Source organism: Pongo abelii, chromosome 2, assembly GCF_028885655.2.
Source record: "Pongo abelii isolate AG06213 chromosome 2, NHGRI_mPonAbe1-v2.0_pri, whole genome shotgun sequence".
Lineage (NCBI taxonomy): Eukaryota > Metazoa > Chordata > Mammalia > Primates > Hominidae > Pongo > Pongo abelii.
The window spans coordinates 139,639,168-139,660,055 of NC_085928.1; the positions used below are offsets into that span (position 1 = coordinate 139,639,168).

At 40.5% G+C, this 20,888-nt stretch overlaps 1 protein-coding gene across 1 annotated transcript in view; it reads left to right on the forward strand.

Moving 5' to 3' along the window:
* The first annotated feature begins 957 nt into the window (after positions 1–957).
* Positions 958–20,888, forward strand: part of LOC100461955 (collagen alpha-4(VI) chain-like) — an 89,528-nt gene continuing 69,597 nt past the window's right edge. Inside the window, exons 1-7 of the mRNA XM_054552577.2 lie at positions 958–1,033; positions 3,735–4,337; positions 6,562–7,149; positions 7,854–8,459; positions 11,337–11,966; positions 16,350–16,895; positions 17,457–18,011. Of these exons, the coding sequence (XP_054408552.2) occupies positions 958–1,033; positions 3,735–4,337; positions 6,562–7,149; positions 7,854–8,459; positions 11,337–11,966; positions 16,350–16,895; positions 17,457–18,011 (3,604 nt within the window). The remainder of the gene's footprint in view (positions 1,034–3,734; positions 4,338–6,561; positions 7,150–7,853; positions 8,460–11,336; positions 11,967–16,349; positions 16,896–17,456; positions 18,012–20,888) is intronic.

Here is a 20,888-nt window from a genome sequence, read left to right on the forward strand (position 1 = left end):
TGCTTTCTGCATGCCAGGAATGGGTAAAGTGTTTTATAATAATGAACTCAATCCTGATAACACTATAAGGTAGGTGCTATTATTGCCCCTATTTTACAAATGGGGAAACCGAGGCAGAGAACAGTGAAGCAATTTGCCTAAGATCCACTATTAAATAGTTGATCGAAGACTCAAGCCCAGGCAGTCTATCTCCAAGAGTCCTTGCTTTTTAACCACATACATTCTGCTGAAGGCAGCTATGAGATTGGCTGGCCAAGAATATAAAGATGAGGTATTCCCTGTTCCACTTGGAACCTCTCATTCAATGGGATTATTATGTTCTTATTTTTAAATAAATGGACTTTCTTAGAGTAAAAAAAATTAGAAACGGAATTGAGAGTAGACAATTTCCATGGACCCCTTTGGAAATGGATCTAAGCTTTGGGGAGGGAGGTCTGATGTTCTGCTTTTTTTTTTTTTTTTTTTGAGAATGTATGAGGTATTTTCAAACTAGGCTTATTTGACCAGGCAGATGTGCTCCTGAGATACTTGAATATTTTAGCATACCACAACTATTTATCAGGTCATTCCACTCTTGCATAAATATACAAAAAAAATCATTCAGAAATGTTTATGACCACCAAATGAATGCAGTGTGTGAAATGGAAGTTCTATGCCATGTCCTGTATGCTTTCTCCTTTTATAGCCACATCTGGACAACTTTAAATAGTGAAGTCTGAGGTGTACACTCTGGGTGTTTACAAAATTCTTCCCGAGTTGTGTCAGCAAGACCATTTTCCTTGCACAATTGAAACAATGTGGGAACATTTCCCTCTTTATTTTGATAAAGTCTATGTTGATGTGGGGAAAGACATCCTTATGCTTTAAAAAAAATCAACTTCATGAGGTATAATTTAAGTGCATGAAGGCACATTTTTAATTACAAGGTTTCTTCTTTTCTCTAGGTCCACATCTAGAATGGAGACTTGGAAGATATTTTGGGGGATCATCCTCCTTGAAGCTGGTTTTGGCTTCATCAAGTCACAGAGGATTGGTAATACCTGGGTTTCTTTAAGCTGAAAACCATCTAGTGGTAGTGACTGTCTTAAAAGGAAATATTACAGAAGCTTCATAATTAATAAGAGGGAATCTATTCATTGAAGGAGAATTTAGTCAGAATCTGGAAGCTTATAGTGAATGGTGGGCACTTGTTTTTTCAGTACTTAACCCCAAATGACAAAAAAATAGATATTAAAAAGTTCCATACTCTGAAATGTATCACCAGTTTCTCAAACGCTTTTGTAAACAGGAGTCTGTTCTGCATTCTGCCTTTTCTCTTTGGCAGAGCTGTTCTGAGGAGTAATTATCATCACAAGATGGATCGCTTCACTGAGTGCTAGTGACACATCTGCAATTTTTTGCAGTTATTTTAATAGATTGTTGGGACTTTCCAAGATGAAAGTCTCATCAGAAGAAGATTATTTGAGTAGCCTGAAGTGCCAGTGAGACAATATTGAGGTTTAAATATTCAAATATAATTACACAGGCTGTTATTTGTTGGGGGAAAAAAAAACATGAAGCTCTCTCAGTTTTCCTTTTGGCTCTGGCTCCCTTCACTTGTGAACAGAAGCTGTGACAGTCTTTTCATGTTTCAAACACCTTCTAAAACATTCAAAGAGCTAGTGGCGGGGTTAAGAAAGTGACAGTCTATGAAAATGTAATACATCTCTCAAGTTGCATATGATAGAACTGAAACTTACTTGCCTCGAAAATATTCTACAGCTGTGTGGTTTCCTCTGATTTGAAAGATCAGAGGAACACTTCGTGGTTTGCATTTGATCACCCCTGAAAGAGATGTTAAGGGGACAAGCCAGTCAGCCATCCCTGGAACAGCCATTGAATTCTCTTCTCCCAGTAAGACTGCACTTTGGAGTGTTGAAGGGAAATAAAGCTTAAAGGACCTGAGGTTCATTTATTGTCTGCCTTTTCCGTGATCAAATTCCACTTGGCTTTATGACCAATGTTATGCAAACTTCTGAGAGGTGGGACCCAGGACTCCAGAAGTGACAAGTGGATTAAGTGTCCCTGGATTATACCAACCTCCCCAAGCCCTCTCTGTCTAGACTCTCACTTGGTCTTTGCCTTTCTGTAATATGGATTTCTAATTTAATCTTCATGGCAGTTCAGGGTATGGACTAGATATCAGGAGACCCGGGTCCTAATTCTGGCTCTTTGAACAGATTTACTTGAGTTACTTTGCCTTTCCAGGTCTTATTTTCCTTCTCTTTGAGATAGCTGAATTGGACTCCTTATTTTATACTTGTGCTGTCCAATACAGGGGCCACTAGCTGCATGTGACTCTCTGAATTAAAATAAATCAAAATTCAGTAAAAGATGAAGTTCAGTTTCTGTTATACTAGCTACATTTCACATGCTCAGTTGCCACATGTCTAGCAGCTACAGTCTCATATAATTATTTCTAGCACTAAAATTTTAATTCCATTATTTGTTTTCATTAATGTTCAAGATTTCCATCCTTATAAGTTCTGTCTCTTTCTTTTCTCTCTTTTCCTCTATTCTTTCCTTCCTCAATATTTTTGGGTATCTGCTCTATGCTAGATGCTCATGTGGTGAACAAACAAACAAAATACATGGTTATCTGTTCTCATGGAGCTCACAGTCTAGTTGGGGAAATTGCCATTAATTAAATAAGCACAATCATGAATGTTACGTTACAAATATAAAAGAACATGATCCTATGAGAATTTACCAAAATTTGCTCCAGTCCTGCAGCCACTTGATGTCTGATCTTTTCCATGCTGGAGGCCAGGATGGGCCCAGGTGGGGTACCAATGGGCCTGGCCACTGTTGAGATGGTGGTTTCCAGGCTTGTAGCTGGGGTTGGGGAGAAGTAGCTGCATAGTGCAGCTTGAATTCAGGGAGCCAAAAGACACATGCGAACCACACGTATAGGAATGCCAACGATCAAACTAAAAGGGGCTGGTGGTGGCCAGGGAGTACAGAAGTCAAAGCTGGAAAGCTGATGTCTTAGGTCAGGTTCTCTGGAAGCAGAGTTTGGGACAGGAATTTGAGTGCATTATTTTGAGAAAGTACTCTTTAGGAAAAAAATCTGTAAGGAAGTAAGAGAAGTGGGTTAGAGTAGGGGATGAAGACAATAGGTATAGTCAAGCCTTGGCCTGAGTCATGAGAGGTGGTGATGGAGTCTAAATAACACTGCAGGGTTGTTTCACTGAAGGCAAGTGTGCCAGGCATTTGTATCTCCATGTCAATTAGACATTGGCCACCCAGGGTGATGGTAGTGGTGTAACTTCCCAGGTGTCTCCAATTGAGGCCGCTCCCTTCAGCCAAGGTTAGGACTCTGGAGAAAGTCACAGGTAGCACTTGAAGCAGCTGGGGGATAGGTGTGCCAACCAGTAAAGGCGATCTAGGTGGGTACCAACAGCATCCACTACTGGTAGAAAACTGGGTTCTTTTACTTAGGTCAAGGGATGAATGGAAAGCAGGGTGGGTGATCTAACTGAAGGGCCAAATGTCTATTAGAATGGAACAGAGAGTGGCAGGTGAGAAGGGGAAGATGGTAGCCATGGGAATACAAGGGAAGATGATGGTGTGTCTAGGCTGCATGCTGTGTAGGCAGATCTGTGAGGAGTAAAGGCACTGAGTCTGAAGAGATGGGATTCCAGCCAGTAACTGTCATTTGTTATGTTTTATCTGAAAGTGACTCTCTTTCTTAGTCTGCAGGGAGGCCTCTCTGGGAGATGTTGTGTTTCTGGTGGACACCAACATCAACTCCCAACATGCGCGCAGTGTGCGGAACTTCTTGTACATTCTGGTAAACGGCTTCAATGTCAGCAGTGAGACCATCCGTGTGGGTCTGGCCCAGTATAGTGATGTGCCCCATTCAGAGTTCTTGCTTTCCACCTACCACCGCAAAGGTGATGTGTTGAGACATATTCGGCAGTTTCAATTTAAGCCTGGGAGCAAGAAGATGGGCCTGGCCCTGAAGTTCATTCTAGACCACCACTTCCAGGAAGCATCAGGGAGCCGGGCAAGCCAAGGGGTACCTCAGATTGCCATGGTGATCAGCAGTGGGCCAGTTGAGGACAATGTCCATGGACCTGCGGAGGCATTGAGGAGGGCAGGCATCCTGCTTTATGCTGTTGGTGTCAGAGATGCAGTTTGGGCAGAGCTCAAGGAAATTGCCAGTAGTCCTCAGGAGAATTTTACCTCCTTTGTTCCTAACTTCTCTGGTCTGAGCAATCTTGCCCAGAAGCTGCGGCAGGAACTCTGTGATACGTTGGCAAAGGCAGCTCCACATGTTGACCACGTCTCTCCAGGTATGAAGGCTTTTTCTTTTTAATTTCTGATCTGGAAGTCATGAAACTCAAAGCTTGATCTCTTATTCATCCCTCTGCTCATCCTTCTTATTTTTCATATGTGTGCATCTTTTAATTTTAAAATTAAAATTTCATGAAGCCAATCCTATGCTCCTCTTCAATCACTGACCAAAGCCTCATCAGCTCTTTTTATAAATCCTTTGGGCCTTATGCTGGTTCTATATACTGATGTAGTATAAGTCCATTTTTGAATGAAGATTTATTTGTTTCTAGAATGACATTATTATTCCTAGGTTAACTTACTCATGTTGCCTGGATGAAGGACGGGAAGGGAGAGGGGCAGTAGTTCCCCTAGGATGTTTGCTAATTTAACTGCAAGCCTGTTGGTTTAATATACTGGTTAAGATTGTTAATTTAGGGAAAATACAGATCTGCATTCAAATCTTACAAAGTAGAGAAAGGGCAATCTTAGACAACTTACTTTACCTCTCTGAATCTAAATTTTCTTCCTAGGATGATAGTACTTGCCTCAGAGAGTTGTTAAAAACATTAAACAAAATTGTGCAAGTAAAGTACTTGGCACCATACCTGGCCAACCAGAGGTACTCATAAGCATTACCTGTTATTACTTGTCATAACCTGTGATGCTGATATGCCTGTCATCAACTTTGTGCTTCTATTGGTGATAGGGCATAAAATGGTGAAAATTCTTTATAAATGAATTACTAAACTCCATAATAAAGCATACAACTTTGAGTAGAGAAAGACAAGAATGCTTGTGGGCTCCATCAAAACCCACAAGAGGACAGACTCTTCATGATTTATTCATTATTTTGGTATTTCTGTATAAGGTATGTTAATTGGAAGAAGTGCTAAAACTTTTGACCCATTGATGAAGCAGCTGTGTGGTGGTAGTATTGCATTTGTATGGGCAAATAAGTATTATATATCTTCCTTTTGTACAGCACTTCAAGGTTTACAAAGAGGTTTTACATTCATAGTAATAGTAGCTACTATTTGCCTGGCGTTGTATAGTTTTCAAAGCTTATTTACATTGCTCATCTGACTGATCATCTCAACTTTGTTAGATACATAGGGTAATTAGCATTATTGTTTGCATTTTTCAGATAAGAAAACTGAAGCCAAAGTTACCACAAGTGGATTGCAGAACTAGGGACTTGATCCCAGATCTTTTAGAGCAGACCCATTCCACTAGAGCAGGGCTGTTAGGTTGTATTCCTGGGGAGCAGAGCCTGAAACAAGAATTTGGATATACATGATTTGCTAAGGAAGAGCTCCCGGGGCAATGGTCAGTAAGGATGTTGGGTATTCAGGATAGAGAAGTAGAGAAAAGTAAGGAAGGTTGTGATTTCAGGCAAAAATTCTGTAAAGGGTTTTAGCCTGATCCTGCAGGGGAACTTGGTGTACATTATGCCTCAAAGTTGTCTTGACCCTGAATCTGGGTCAAGCAAGGATCTGGGCTTTTAAATATTGTGAGAAAAGTAGTTTCACTAGCTGGAGGGTAGTTTTCCAAAGAGCAGTGCATAGAATGGTAAAAAAGAAATCCAAAAGGACTGAGCAGAGCATGACATTGTCTGCTACAGTAGATTATCTTATTTTATCCTCAAAACAACCTTGCGAGGTATGAGGGTTGATGTAAAGATTTCAGTGCTGCAGAGAGGAAAATTGTCTCAAAGAGGTGAGTGATAAACAGGTCACAGAGCTATTAAATGATAGAGCTGCAATAAGGTGTGTCAAGGAACATGGGATATATTCCAGCTTTCTGACCAGCTGGTGCCAGCACACTCCTAGATATGAGGTTTGTTTGTCAAAAGATAGGAGGCTGATGGCTTTTTCTGACTGGGAAGAAGACATTCCCTTTCTTAGCATGTTGCTTAATTTACAGAGTGCTTTTCTTCTTAATAAAATTTAAGGGATTTTCTAAGTGAATTTCAAGGTTGGAAGTATCGGTAGAGCAGGTCTGAAATCTCAGAAGGTGATGGAGCAGAGAGAAGGAAAGGTATGGGGGGATGTTAATGTTATTGCTCTGAGTACACTGTCATTTGGGGTGAGGGTAGTGTCTGAGGACCACTAAGTATAGGCTGCCTGCCATTATTCTTCTTTTCTGCATTGGTTCCAAGCAGCTTGAACCATTGGTTCAATGGTTCAAAGCATTTTGAGTGAAGATCCAGTAATCCAATCCCTTTTGCCGTCTCTCTTACAGCTTGCAGAGAAGCAGCCCTGGCAGACATTGTGTTTCTAGTAGACAGTTCAACTAGCATCGGACCCCAAAACTTCCAGAAAGTCAAGAACTTCCTTTACTCTGTCATCTTGGGGCTTGACATCAGCAGTGACCATGTCCGAGTGGGACTTGCCCAGTATAATGACAACATCTACCCAGCCTTCCAGCTGAACCAGCACCCTCTGAAGAGCATGGTCTTGGAGCAGATCCAGAATCTGCCATACCGCACAGGAGGCACAAACACAGGGAGCGCCCTGGAGTTTATCAGGACCAACTATTTGACTGAGGAGTCCGGCAGTCGGGCCAAGGACAGAGTTCCTCAGATAGTTATCCTGGTGACTGACGGGGAGTCAAATGATGAGGTCCAGGAGGTGGCTGACCGATTGAAAGAAGATGGAGTTGTTGTGTATGTGGTAGGGGTCAATGTCCAGGATGTCCAAGAGTTGCAAAAAATAGCCAGTGAGCCATTTGAGAAGTTTCTCTTCAACACCGAAAACTTCAATATCCTGCAGGATTTTTCAGGAAGTATTCTTCAGACTCTGTGCTCAGCAGTGGAGGGTAAGATAAAAGGTAAGAAGCTGTGTTAGAACCCAAGATTCCAACCATGCCAGCTCACTACAGTATAACCCAGAATACGCTGGGTGTATGGGAGGGCAAGGAGTGCCCGGCATCACTGGAGAACCTGGGGAGACTTCCTAGGGGAAGGGATTGAAGGCTGGATGGAGTTCTTGTGGGTAGAAAGGAACATCTTGCCATGTTGTTCAAAGGAAACAGCATGGGTTTTGAAAGCCAGAAGATCTGTTTTTTAATCCTGTCTTTGCAACTTTCTAGTTATGTGAGCAAGGACAAGTGGCTTCACTTTTTCACTTCAATTTTCTCATCTGCACAAAGAAAATAATACTTGTTTAGAAGAAAGGTTTATGAGGATTAAATCAGATAAAATGTATAAAAAGCTCTAGCATAAAGTATGTCCTCAGTTAACTTCCCTTGCCTCCTCTATTGTTTGAACAAGAGTAATTGAACAAGAGTAGGTTAGTATAATAAAACAGACAACAAGGCAGCAGGCTGTAAGAGAGGAAAAGCCTTGTGATAGAGTCCCACATAGAGGAAGGGAAGTACAATATACAGAGAGTTGTATAAAGATAGTACTTCTACCTCTCACATTGGGCACACAAAACCATCCTTATATTCAATTTTCATGAGAGTTTGATTTGATTTACTTTCTCCTTTTGTCTTTTTCTGGCCCCCTGGTTTCCCTTTCCCTTTACTTCCAGAATTCATCAAAGCCTATGCAGACGTGGTCTTTCTTGCTGACACATCACAGGACACATCACGGGCCAGTTTCCAGAGGATGCAGAATTTCCTCTCCAGAGTGATTGGCATGCTGGAGGTTGGCAGGGACAAGTACCAAATTGGGCTGGCTCAGTATGGTGATCAAGGTCACACTGAGTTTTTGCTCAATACCTACAAGACCCAGAATGAGATGATAGCTCACATTCGTGAGCGTTTTGTGCCCCTGGGTCGCTCCAGGAGGACAGGCAAGGCACTGCGATACCTTCTTCAGACATTCTTCCAGGAGGAAGCAGGAAGCCGGTTTCTCCAGGGCGTTCCCCAGTATGCAGTGATCATTAATTCAGGCAAATCAGAGGATGAAGTCCAGGATGCTGCACAGAGACTAAGAGAGAAAGGTGTGAAAGTTATGTCTGTGGGTGTGCAGGACTTTGACAGGAGAGAACTGGAAGGGATGGGATCCCCAGACCTTGTCTATGATATGCAGAGAGAAGATGAAGTCAGACACATAGTAGAAGATATGAATGTGGTGATCCAAGGAACTGGACAGCAGGAACACAGGATTACAGCCAACGAGGAGGCTGTAGGAGGTAAAATTTTGTCCTAGGATATATGAGACACTGGGAGATCTCAGTGTAAAAGGAAAGTCTGGGGAAAGAGCAGAGAAGGTGGGTATTCTGGATTCCTCAGTACTGGGGTACTAGCACTAGCAGACAGGAAAGAGTAGGAAGCATGGGATGCCTCAGGCACAACCTTGTTTTAGTTAACTATGGTCACAATGATGCTGCATAACAAACTGGATGAAAAGTCAGTGGCTGAAAAGAATCACTTATTCTCACAGATCAGTTGAGGAACAGCTGATCTTGGCTGGGCCCAAACAAACGGCTTTGCTGATATTGTCTCTTCACAGATTTGGGATTTGTCTGGGTGTTGGTTGATCTAGGTTTGGCTCTGCTTTACATATCTCTCATCTTATTCCTGGGATCATCAGGCTAGTCTGGGCATATTCTTCTCCTGGTAATTGCAGAGGTACCAGAGAGAAAACCAATTGCATAAGCATTTCTCAAACCTCTGCTGCATCGTCTGCTAACATTTCATTGGCTCAAGCAAGTCATATGGCTATGTTGAGATCAGTAGAGTAGAAAAGAATATCTTCCCATGGAAATAAGGAGTAAGGAGATAATATTTCTGAGTAAGAACCTAAATTACCATATACCTTTTCCAGGAGAAGGAGCACTCAGGCTTCTCCCCATAGATTAGATAAAGTACTTCCTTATGTTGGCATCCAAGACACTCAAGGGAGATACTAATGGCATTTTGGTTAAGACAATTCATAGTGTAGAATTGTCCTGTGCATTGTCAGAGGTTTGATATCCCTAGTTTCTGCCAGTATCATCCCTGAATCATTATGGTAATCCAAAACATCCCCATACATTTCCAAAATGTCCCTTGTAGATAGGTACCACTCTTGGCTGAGAACTACTGAGCCTTATCTCCTGCTAAGTCTTTGTACACATTCTATTCACCGACCAAGCTGAACTACTCATAATTTGCTGTATGTATATCATGCTTTCCAACCTCTGTCTCTGCTCTTGAATACACTATAATATCAGCTTGTGATGCCCACAGTCAAAATTTACCCTTCAGTTCTTAAGTTACCCTCTTGATGAAGCATCCTTTGAGCCCCACAACTAGAAGTGGCCAATTTTTCCTTTCTCGAAATTGTCACACCTCTGCCCAGACCTATCAACAATTAGAGCTTGGGGTCCTTGGAAATTTATGGGCAGAAAAAAGACAAACACATATGTGACAAGAAGAGGAAATCTAAACAGAAGTAATAAGGAACTAAGAAGCACATTATGGAGGTACCATATTAAGCAGAGATAGATAGTACAAAAGGAGGGCATACCAGAGGATGTGGGCTGGAAGGAATTGTGCTGGTCCCTCTATAACAGGTATTATTTTAATATATAGGAGAAGGGAGGAGGGTACTCTGGGCAAGGGGAAGAACCATGTAAGGGGTCTACGCTCCTGGTAAGGGTGTGGAAATGGGAATGGTCTGGATGAATGTGGAACAAAGTTTAAAAATGGAGACAATTTGGATCAGTGGAAGAGTATAGAAGCAGTGAGAGATAAGAATGGATTAGGTATGATAGACCCTGACTACAGGATCTCAAAGACTCTAGAAGTAATTGGTGGGCAGCTTTTAAGCAAGAAGTATGACATGACCAAAGCAGTGTTTCAGGAAACCTTAAGCGGGCAGGTTGGGTTCCAAATGGCACCTCAGACTCAGAAAGACTTTAAGGCTGAGCTGTCATCTGGCCACATGGAGAGGATGTCTGGGCCCAGCCCAAGGGTGGCTCTGATAATGAGGAAAGGGAAGGAATCCTGAAGACAATTTCAAAGGAGAATAACAGCACTTGGTACAAGAAGGTGAAGGAAAGGAGATGTCAAAAATGTCTGGAGTTTCTAGCATCAGTGTTTTAGACTTGCTAAAATTGTGGACAACACCCTCTTTTAAAATCTAGGATTGAATTTTGATTCTTTATGAAAAAGGACCACAGGGGAAATTTCAGGACACCAAGAGACAAAAGAGAAAGTTAAAAGGTTATTCTATTGCCCCTAAACCTTGTTTCACAATATTCAGTTGTTTACACAGTGGTTTCAAGCTTCCGCATGTGTGGTTTTGGCTCTCTGCTAGGGAGATTTCCTTTTTCACGGATCAAAGCAGATATGGACCTTGACACTATGGGGACACAGTGGTCTGTGTCCCCGCAATAGGCACTGTCTCAAATAGAGATAGTGGTGTTTGCATTCTTCTTGGCAGCGAGTTTATGTTTTATTCCTTCATCTGAGGTAAGTGGAAGGGAAAGTTCTTCTGTAGCAAAATGAAACAGCCAGCTAGCCTAATATTTGGATAAAGATTTTTCATAGAAACTTGCAACATTTCAGGCTGCCTCTGTTAAAATGACATGACATTGATCAGAGAAAGGTTTAGAAATTAACAGCCACAGTTAATTTTCATCTTTTGGGAGGTTTCAGGCCTATAAATGAGAACTTGACCCAGGGTCTCTTGAAACTAGAAAAATGAAGAAAAATTAGTCAAGACTCAGATTCTTCTGACGGACTTAGATAAATTGAAAAGCAATCTTGAAGCACTTTACTGTCGATATTCGTGTATTTAAATATTTTGCAAGTGATGTGAATACTCTTCCACATGAGAATTTCTGAAATAGGTATGAACTCTGTGATGTTCTTTGACCATCATGCCAAATAAAGGCTTCTTTTAAATTATAAAATGTAGAAATATAAGTTCATATGATACATATTATTATAATTGTAATAATAAATATATTATGTAACATATAAAATACATTATAATACAGCTTTTATATATTAATGTTGTCTTTATGTTATATTAATGCTCTTATGATAAAGCCATTCTTTCTGATTTTGTCTGTTTGCAGCATGTGCAACTGCTATCCCGGCTGACTTAGTATTCCTCATTGAGGAATTTAGCAGGGTTAGGCAACCCAATTTCCAACAAGTTGTCAATTTCCTAAAGACCATTGTCAGTTCTCTAAGCATTCGTCCTGATACTGTGAGATTTGGCTTGGTCTTCTACAGTGAGGAACCACGACTTGAATTTTCACTGGATGCGTTTCAGAATCCAGCCAAAATCTTGGAGCATTTGGACAAATTAACCTACCAGGAAAGAAAAGGAAGGACGAAGACTGGTGCTGCGTTAGATTTCCTGAGGAACGAGGTTTTCATTCAGGAGAAGGGTAGCCGGTCCAACCACGGTGTGCAGCAGATAGCTGTAGTCATCACGGAAAGCTTCTCCCAAGACAGCGTATCTAGACCCGCTTCTCGCCTCCGAAGGGCAGGCATCACCATCTATGCAGTGGGCACCCACAATGTCTCAGAGAGTAAGGACCTGGAGAAGATAGCATCATACCCTCCTTGGAAGTATTCAGTCCCCCTGGAATCCTTTTTGCAGCTCTCCATAGTAGGAAGCAAGCTTACAAACCAGCTTTGCTCTGAGATGGTGGACAGTAAAGTTTCCATTAGTGGGACGAGCTATCCCCTACACGAAGGTAGGAGGGTCTTTTCCAAATTTGATGTTTTTAAACAAAAAACTTTTCTTAAGTCTTTTTAGTTGCTCCATGTACCCATCTCCTCTATCCTCCAACAAAGAAAAGATTTTGAAGTCAATTCATTAAAAAACCAGAAACTGAAACTTTGTTTATCTTGATGCCAAACAATGCAGGAGAATATGAAGTAAAAAGGCAACATTTCTAGCACCTCCTATCTTATCCTTCATCCCTTTAAAAAATTATGTAAATTTTGATCTCGCACTGTCAGTCAGACTGGAGTGCAGTGGCACAATCATAGCTCACTGTAACCTTGAACTCCTGGGGTTAGGTGATCCTCCAGTCTCACCCTCCTAAGTAGCTGAGACTACAGGCATGCACTCCCATGCCCAGCTAATTTTATAATTTTTTTTGCAGAGACAGGGTCTCATTATGTTGCCCAGGAAGGTCTCGAATTTCTGGCCTCAAGTGATCCTTCGTCTTGGCCTCCCAAAGCTCTGGGATTACAGATGTGGGCCACCATGCCTGGCCCCCTTCTGTTTTAACAGTTTGATGAAGAGTTGTGTATATTTACAGTAGAAGCCCTAAGGAACCGAGTGTGGACTGAACAAATCTTAAGTCACTGAAGCAGGCAACTACTTTAAAAAGGATACAAACACACTTGAATTTGTAAAATGTTATTTTCTTTTTTATTTATTTTCTTCTCAGAAACTATTGTTTCTCACATACTTGAAATTTAAAAAGTTAACTTAATACATATAAATGAATGTTAATTTGGCAATCTTTTGGTATAGGGCCAAGGTTTCTTTGAGTATGAGCCCTGCTGATTGGATTTCATGTATTTTCTTTATAAACCATCCAATATTATGTTATCAATAATTTCCAGTTTCAGTTTCTTTAAAGGAGAAAGACTTTTGAAACAATTCAAAACAGAAACAGAAATAGCTATTGATTTTTATAATCTTAAAAATGCAGTCTTTCGTAATGCTATCTGGTACACTGGCAATTTTTTAAAAAATAACTTTCTTTTATTGAGTCTTTTTAAAGCAGTTAAGCTGGTTTTCATAGATGCAATAAACCTCTTTTACTCACAGTCAAATCCTGCTGATTTGCGCAATATTTGATTAATTATGTAATTATAACAACAAAACTGCCATAAACAAGCTGGGGACAAACCCGCCTTCATCTTGGTAAGCTTGTTCTTTCACTGGTTGAAGCAGAACTTCAGGCACTCATTGTTTTATGGGAGCATCACTCATGCTTTACAGAGGAAAGGGAGAACATTGATTTATCTGGTGAGTCACTAAAGTGGAGGTTGGTCAGGAGAGTTCCTACTACATATGCAGTTAAACAAAAAAACACACACCAGAAAAAACATAGTGGTTAAGTGTATGCCCTTTGGCATATGAATGCCCAAATTTTAAATCCTAGATTTGGCACTTACTGATTGTTATGAAAATCTTTGTGTCTGTCTGTCTTCTAATCTATTTTTGTCTACCCATGTTAGTATTTCTTAGATTCAAATTAGAATCATAGATTTAAATTAGAATCGTTGAAATGTACATAATTGAGGTAAAAATTCAAGGCTATAATTATGTTTTCAAGGGAAAATCACTGAGCTTTTTTTCTTGTTAAACACTGAGTGATCTGGTAATTTCTTGATTACTTGTGCTGAGGTCTAGAAATCTGAAATATCTAAATAAATTTCTATCTTTCTTTTTGACCTATATTTTTAGTTCCTTTCTGTGTTCTAGGAATGAGAAACAAAATTGTTATAATGTGAATTTCATTTCCGTGTGCCTATCTGCCTATATTCTGTAGATGAGAAGGACAGAAGACAAGCACTACTAGTTCACAGTATGAAGAGCTGAGAGTTGTTGTTGTTGTTTTTTGATACTGCAGAGAAGCTAAAAAGAAACTTGCAATCAGAAAAAGTAGCCCAAAGTCTAGATGGGTTGGGGAAGGGGGTAGCCTAGAGGTAAATAGAAGCTATGATGATTTTACCAGAATTTTGTCTTGGATGATCACAATGATCATAATATCTACCATTTACTGGCCATTTGCCATGTATCAGATATTCTGCTAAGCACTGTATGTGTATGATTGATGTGAATGCTCGGCAACCTCCAGACTGTAAGAAATATTCTCTTTCTCTTTTCCCCCAATCTGCTAAGACTGACAAGAATGTACAGTGCAGGCAATATTTAGGGTCCTCGGCTCCTCTTGACAATCCAAGGGCCCTGGACTGTAGTGAAGCCTCCTTGGGCTGCTCCTATAGGGGCTAGCTGCAGAAATGCCCTTTCCTGCACAGTGGTCCTTTTCTCTGACACTGGGCAGCCATCTATGTGTCACCAGTGGATGCTGGAGTCCAGCAAAGTTTGGGTTTTTGCCTTATTTTTCCATAATTTCCCCCCTACTCTCCAGAATTCAGCAAACACTTACCATGGAGTGAATGACTCCTTTCTCTACCTGCTTTAAGCTACATTCCTTTCCAATGCATGCCCCTTTAGGATAGCATCGCCAGATGAAATATAGGACACCCAATTACATTTGAATTTCATTCATATAAACAACAAGGGTTTTTTAAGTATGCCACACATATTGCATGGACCTAGGTCCTCCTACATGAAGACCTGAGCAGGGAGCCCAATTCCCACCTTAGACCACTTCCCTTTCAGCCAAGAAATGAAAAGGCTCTTCCTAGGGCCAAGGGAATCCAGAGATTAACAACTCAAGGCTGGGCTGCCCTTATTGAGAGGGAGTGGAGAAAATTTTTTTTTTTTAGAGGAATCTGCTAGATGACAAAAATAATAAAACACCAGCTACTCTTAACTCTACATCTTTAATACTGAACTCTGCTCTGTTTACATGACATTACTGTCTTCTCACAATAAGCTTATTGAGTAGGTGTCAACATCCTCATTTGATAGATCAGGAAACTGAGATGCAAGGGGGCCAAGCTTGCTAGTAACCGAGGAGACAGGATTAAATTTAGAGCCACTTGCCCTGGAGGCTGGGCTTTAACACAAGGTGACTGATTTAATTCACACTCTTTTTTAAAACAATTTCTTCTAAAAAAAAAAAAAAGGGATACATGTGCAGAACGTGCAGGTTTGTTACATAGGTACACGTGTGCCATGGTGGATTGCTGCACCTATTGACCTGTCTTCTAAGTTCCCTCGCCTCAACCCCCTGTTTCCCTCTCAGTGTCCATCTATTCTCAATGTTCAACTCCCACTTATGAATGAGAACATGCGGTGTTTGGTTTTCTGCTACTGTGTTAGTTTGCTGAGAATGATGGCTTCCAGCTTCATCCATGTCCCTGCAAAGGACATTATCTCATTCCTTTTTATGGCCGCATAGTATTCCATGGTATATATGTACCACATTTTCTTTATCCAGTCTATCACTGTTGGGCATTTGGGTTGGTTCCATGTCATTGCTATTGTAAATAATACTGCAATAAACAGATATGTGCATGTGTCTTTATAGTAGAATAATTTATATTCCTTTGGGTATATACTCAGTAATGGGATTGCTGGGTCAAATGGTATTTCTGGTTCTAGATCCTTGAGGAATCGCCATACCGTCTTCCACAATTATTGAACTTATTTACATTCCCACCAGCAGTATAAAAGCGTTCCTATTTCTCCACAGCCTCACTAGCATCTGTTGTTTCCTAATTCAGGCTCATATAATAGAGAATGTTTTAAATTAACTTGTCAAATTATTAAATTAAATTAAATTTTAGGATGTACACACTTTTGCCCATGTACTTAAAAAGCACAGCTTGGATGGGAGGCAGGGATAATGGAATCTGAAACAATTCATAGGTTCAAATGTGCTCTGATTTTCCTTTCATTTCCTTAACTTCCCCATTTGAGAAATGTCAAGTTATATTTCCTTCGTGTCTTAAGTGGGGTTGATCAGAAACAGACTCTGAGACAACGATTTGGATGCAAATTATTTATCTGGGTGGTGATCCCAGGGGACGCTGATAGGAGAGTGGAGATTTAAGAACCAGTTCGGGATGAGGAGTAACCTACAGGTTATTGCTACAGGCAACTGGGGACTCAGGGAAACCATGCAGGACTTACCTTAGAGTGGTTCTATGCAATGAACAAGGGAGCTGGGGTCTTTATCCACCAACCTCTGTCAGTTATTGGGTGGTGGCTGCTTCTAGACTCACTCCCAGGCATTCTGGTCTTCCTAGTGTGCCAGCTGATCATGCTCTTGGCCAAAGAGTACCTGTAGGCAGAGTCACAGGTGCTGTCAAGGGAACAAAGAGTACTGAGGGAATATGGGTGGAGATTGGGATCAATCGCTCTGGTTCTTCACCATCTCAGACTCTGTTATGATGGGTTCTTGCTTCTTTTTATTGCCTAGGTTGTGTGCACATCGAAAAGGCAGATATTTACTTCCTTATTGATGGGTCTGGCAGCATCTATCCAGAAGATTTTCTTGAGATGAAGGTGTTCATGAATGAAGTGATAAAGATGTTCCAGATCGGGCCCAACAGAGTACAGTTTGGAGTCATTCAGTACTCAGACAAAATTAAAAGTAAATTTATCCTCAGCCAGTATCCCAGTGTGGCAGAGCTGAAGGTAGCCATTGATAACATCCAGCAGGGGGGAGGTGGCACCACAACCGGTGAGGCCTTGAACAACATGACTCAGGTTTTTGCAGACACCGGCCGAATCAATGTTGCTCGATACCTTATAGTCATCACTGATGGTAAATCTTCAGACCCGGTGGCTGAGGCTGCAGAGGGATTGAGGGCAAATGGAGTTAACATTTATGCCATTGGAATAAGAGAAGCTAACATTGATGAGCTTAAGGAAATAGCTAAAGACAAGATATTTTTTGTGTATGAGTTTGATTTACTGAAGGACATCCAAAAAGAAGTGGTACAGGACATCTGCTCCTCAGAGGGTAAGACTTTTTCTTCTTCAATCTCCTTTCCCACCTCTCCAAGAATATGTACCTGATTTATTTAAGTAAGCTTCATTCTTTTACGCATTTTTTTCCCAAGACTGGATCTTGCTGTGTTGTCCAGGCTGGTCTTGATCTCCTGGGCTCAAGCAATCCTCCTGCCTCGGCCTCCCAAAGTGCTAGGATTACAGGTGTGAGCCACCACACCTAGCCAGCTTCATTCTTTAATCATGGATTCACTGTTTGGCAGCTTAGTACTGGACACTCAAAGTGACCACAACCTAGAATGAAGCAAGATGGTCAAGTTTTATATATTTATCATACAGCTGTAGCTTATTTTGAGACTACTCTGAATTGCAGAACAACTCTGCTGGGTTGCAGAGTATTTGTTTCATTGAATTCCTCTTCCACTCCCTTCTAAAATATTTTTGTGTTGTATATATGCCATTCCAGACTGTCCCTGGGGACTTGTAATTAATTGGCTTCAGATTCTTTTTTTCTTTTTTTTTTTTTGGTTTCAGATTCCTAATGAATGTTCTGTTCTGTTTCCTTTTTCCCCAGCCTGTAAGAATAGTAAAGCTGACATTATCTTCCTGATAGATGGTTCAGAATCTATCTCCCCAAAAGACTTTGAAAAGATGAAAAGATTTGTGGAGAGCATGGTGAACCAATCTAATATTGGTACTGATGGAATTCAAATTGGCCTTTTGCAGTTCAGCTCAAGCCCCCAGGAAGAATTCAGGCTCAACCAATACTACTCAAAGGCAGACATTTACAGTGCCATCTTTGATGTTCAGCAGATGAGGGATGGCACCCGCACTGGGAAAGCTCTGAATTTCACTCTGCCTTTTTTTGACAGTTCAAAAGGAGGGAGACCCAGTGTTCAACAATATTTGATTGTGATCACCGATGGGGTCGCCCAAGATAATGTAATCACACCAGCCAAAGCCCTCAGGGACAAAAACATAATTATTTTTGCCATTGGGGTGGGAGAAGCCAAAAAATCGCAGCTTGTGGAGATCACTAATGATGAGGACAAAGTGTACCATGATGTAAATTTTGAGGCCCTGCAGAACCTGGAGAAGGAAATTCTTTCTAAGGTCTGTGATCCACAAGGTGAGTGACAGAGAATTGTTATTTGATCCACAAGCTCATCGTAGGTGTTAGAGATCCTATTGGTTCTCTTAATAAAGTAAAACTCTGATCCTTCTAACTAGGCAAGGAGGGGAGCAGGAGATCACCCTGTAGGGCCTGAACTCCTGATGCTGTTGTTCACCCTTCCCTGGGGATTCTTTTAATCATTCCCATGGTTGTCATCACTTTGGCTTCTGAAGGCCTGAAGCTTCTTAGAACTCTGTCTCTAGGAAGTCCTCACAACTCCTCCTTTAATTCCTTATAGCATAGGCAAAACCAGATTGGAATGTGTAAACACAATGTGCTGAAGGTTTGGCCATGTCAAGAGGGAAATAGAAGCAGAGAATAATGTCAGTTAGACAGTCTCTCTTATGAAACAGAATACAGTGTCTTCTCTATGAGGCTGTGTACAGGGGTCTGCCTACTTGGTTGCCAATCTTCTTCCATATGGCCAAGGTCATCCTTAATCCCATTCCGTCTCCTCAAGTTTTTATCCAAAGCTGCAAGGCGTAAAGACAGGGGTTGTTCCTTTTGACAGTCGGGGTCTGCTTTTCTTCCCCAAGACTTGCCTTTCAGTGGGTGATTGAAGGGCTCCCAAACTTAAGCATACATTTGAATCATCTAGGGATCTTGTTAAAATGCAGATTCTGAATTCAGCAGATCAGCATTCTGCATTTCTAACAAGCTCCCAGGTGACGCAGATTTTGCAGGTCCTCATCATACATTGAGTAGTAGGATAGGATAGGATAGAATAGTATAGTATAGTGTAGTGTAGTATAGTATAGTATAGTATAGTGTAGTATAGTATAGTATAGTATAGTATAGTACAGTACAATGAAGCACAATAAAGCATAGTATAGTGAAATACAATATGTATGGTATGGTATAGTACAGGATAGCACAGAATGTGATAGAATGGTATAACTTTGTATAACATAGCATAGTATGGAATTATGTCAAAGGATACATAATGGAACCCATAAAACTCAAAATTCCTTCAAGTGATCATGTGTATACAGGAAATCATTTTGTTATTATGTCCCTAAATAGATGTGCATTTAATTGGATCTAGAAGGTTTTTAAAATTTTTTTGTAGTTTTAGGCTGAAAAGAAGATGCTACTCACCTCTATGTTCTTACTTAAATGTGTGCCTCTTGATGAGGTCCTGCCACCTTCAGCCTTCTGCTGGGAGGCAGAATATGGGCTCTTGACATTTATAGAGCACTTTCTCATCCTTTATTTTACTTGATTCCTCACAACAAGTCTGAGATAACAAGCAGTATTTTAAGAAAAATCCTCTTATCAGGTAGGATGTTTTTGCATACAAGTAATAGAAAACTCAAGTAAGAAGGACACATTTTATTCCATCTAACTGGCATTCCAAAGGCAGGGCAGGCTCCAGGTGTGGCACAATCAGGATTCTTACTTGTTTTTTTCCATTATGTATGTAGCACTATTTTTTCCCTTTTTTTTTAAACTCAAGGTTGAATGCAAAGCACTATTTCTAATGTGTTAGATGGTATACATTCATCTAACATTCACATCAAACCCATGTGAAGCAGGCGCTATCATTATGATACTCAATTTCCAGATTTAAAAAAAAAACAAGAAGGGAGAGGTTAAGAAACATAGACAGGAAGTAATAGAGGCTGGGTTTGAATTCCCCAGCAGTTTGGTGTCAAAAGTCCAACCACTAAGCATTATGTATGCCTATGAAGCCTCTCTATGAGAAACTAGGGCCATACTTGGGCCAAGATTTTTGTTTGTTTTGTTTTGTTTTGTTTTTAAATTTTTAGACAGGATTTCACTCTGTCACCCAGGCTGGAGTGCAGTGGTATGATCACAGCTCACTGCAGCCTCAACCTCCCAGGCTCAAGCGATCCTTTCACCTCTAGCTGGGACCACAGGCGAGTGGACATCAGCTGGTTTTTTTTTTTTTCTTAATTTTATGTAGACACAGAGTCTCCCAGTGTTATCCAGGCTGGTCTTGAACTCCTAGACTCAAACAATCCTTCCTCTTTGTCCTCCCAAAGTGTTGGGATAACAGGTTTGAGCCACTGTGACTGGCCTGGACTAGGTCTTATTTTGGAAACAGAGAATTAATTTTGGAGGGTTAGGATGAGAACCCTACATTCCACCAAAATTTTGAAGTCCAATTTTCTAGGACATTAAATTAATATCTTTGCTTATATTGACAAAAAATATAACTACTTTGCAGTAGTCTAGCCAAATTTGAAAATCATCGGAAAAGAATGCACATGTACAATTATTTTTAAAAGAAGCATGAATTATGGCATGTCCTACATTAAGTAGTTCAGAGTTTTTTAGTCACCAAAGTCCTATTTTTTGTTTATATGCAGGTAGGTATTACACTGGGGAGAAGAGGAGATATAGGATTCAGCTTCTTTTTTCAGTTTATTTTGCCCCTTATAGTAAGTTAGGATTTATGTTTGTCTTCAACTTTGTCTTTAAATTTTTTGATGAAATTAGCTATACACTTTAATAAGGGCTAGACTCTAATTAATTATAGGATTCTAGAATCATAAACCTGAAAAAGACCTTAGAGATCACCTGGAAAGATTTAATCCTCTCCATTAAAAGGGAAAGAAATTGCTTCTTCCATTTGCCAATTATAGAACAGAGCCAGCTGGAAATGTTCCTGGTGAAAATGTGAATTAGAAATGTTGGAATAATATGCCATACTACAAAAAGGAAATTCCTTTTTTTTCTGAAATCAGGTCCAATATAGAAATGGGATTTACATCTGTGAATGCTCATTTTTATAAATTTGAATTACATGTTTAAAAAACCAAACCAAAGCAAGATATTTTATGTGAAAGGAGGAGAGGAAGGCATTTT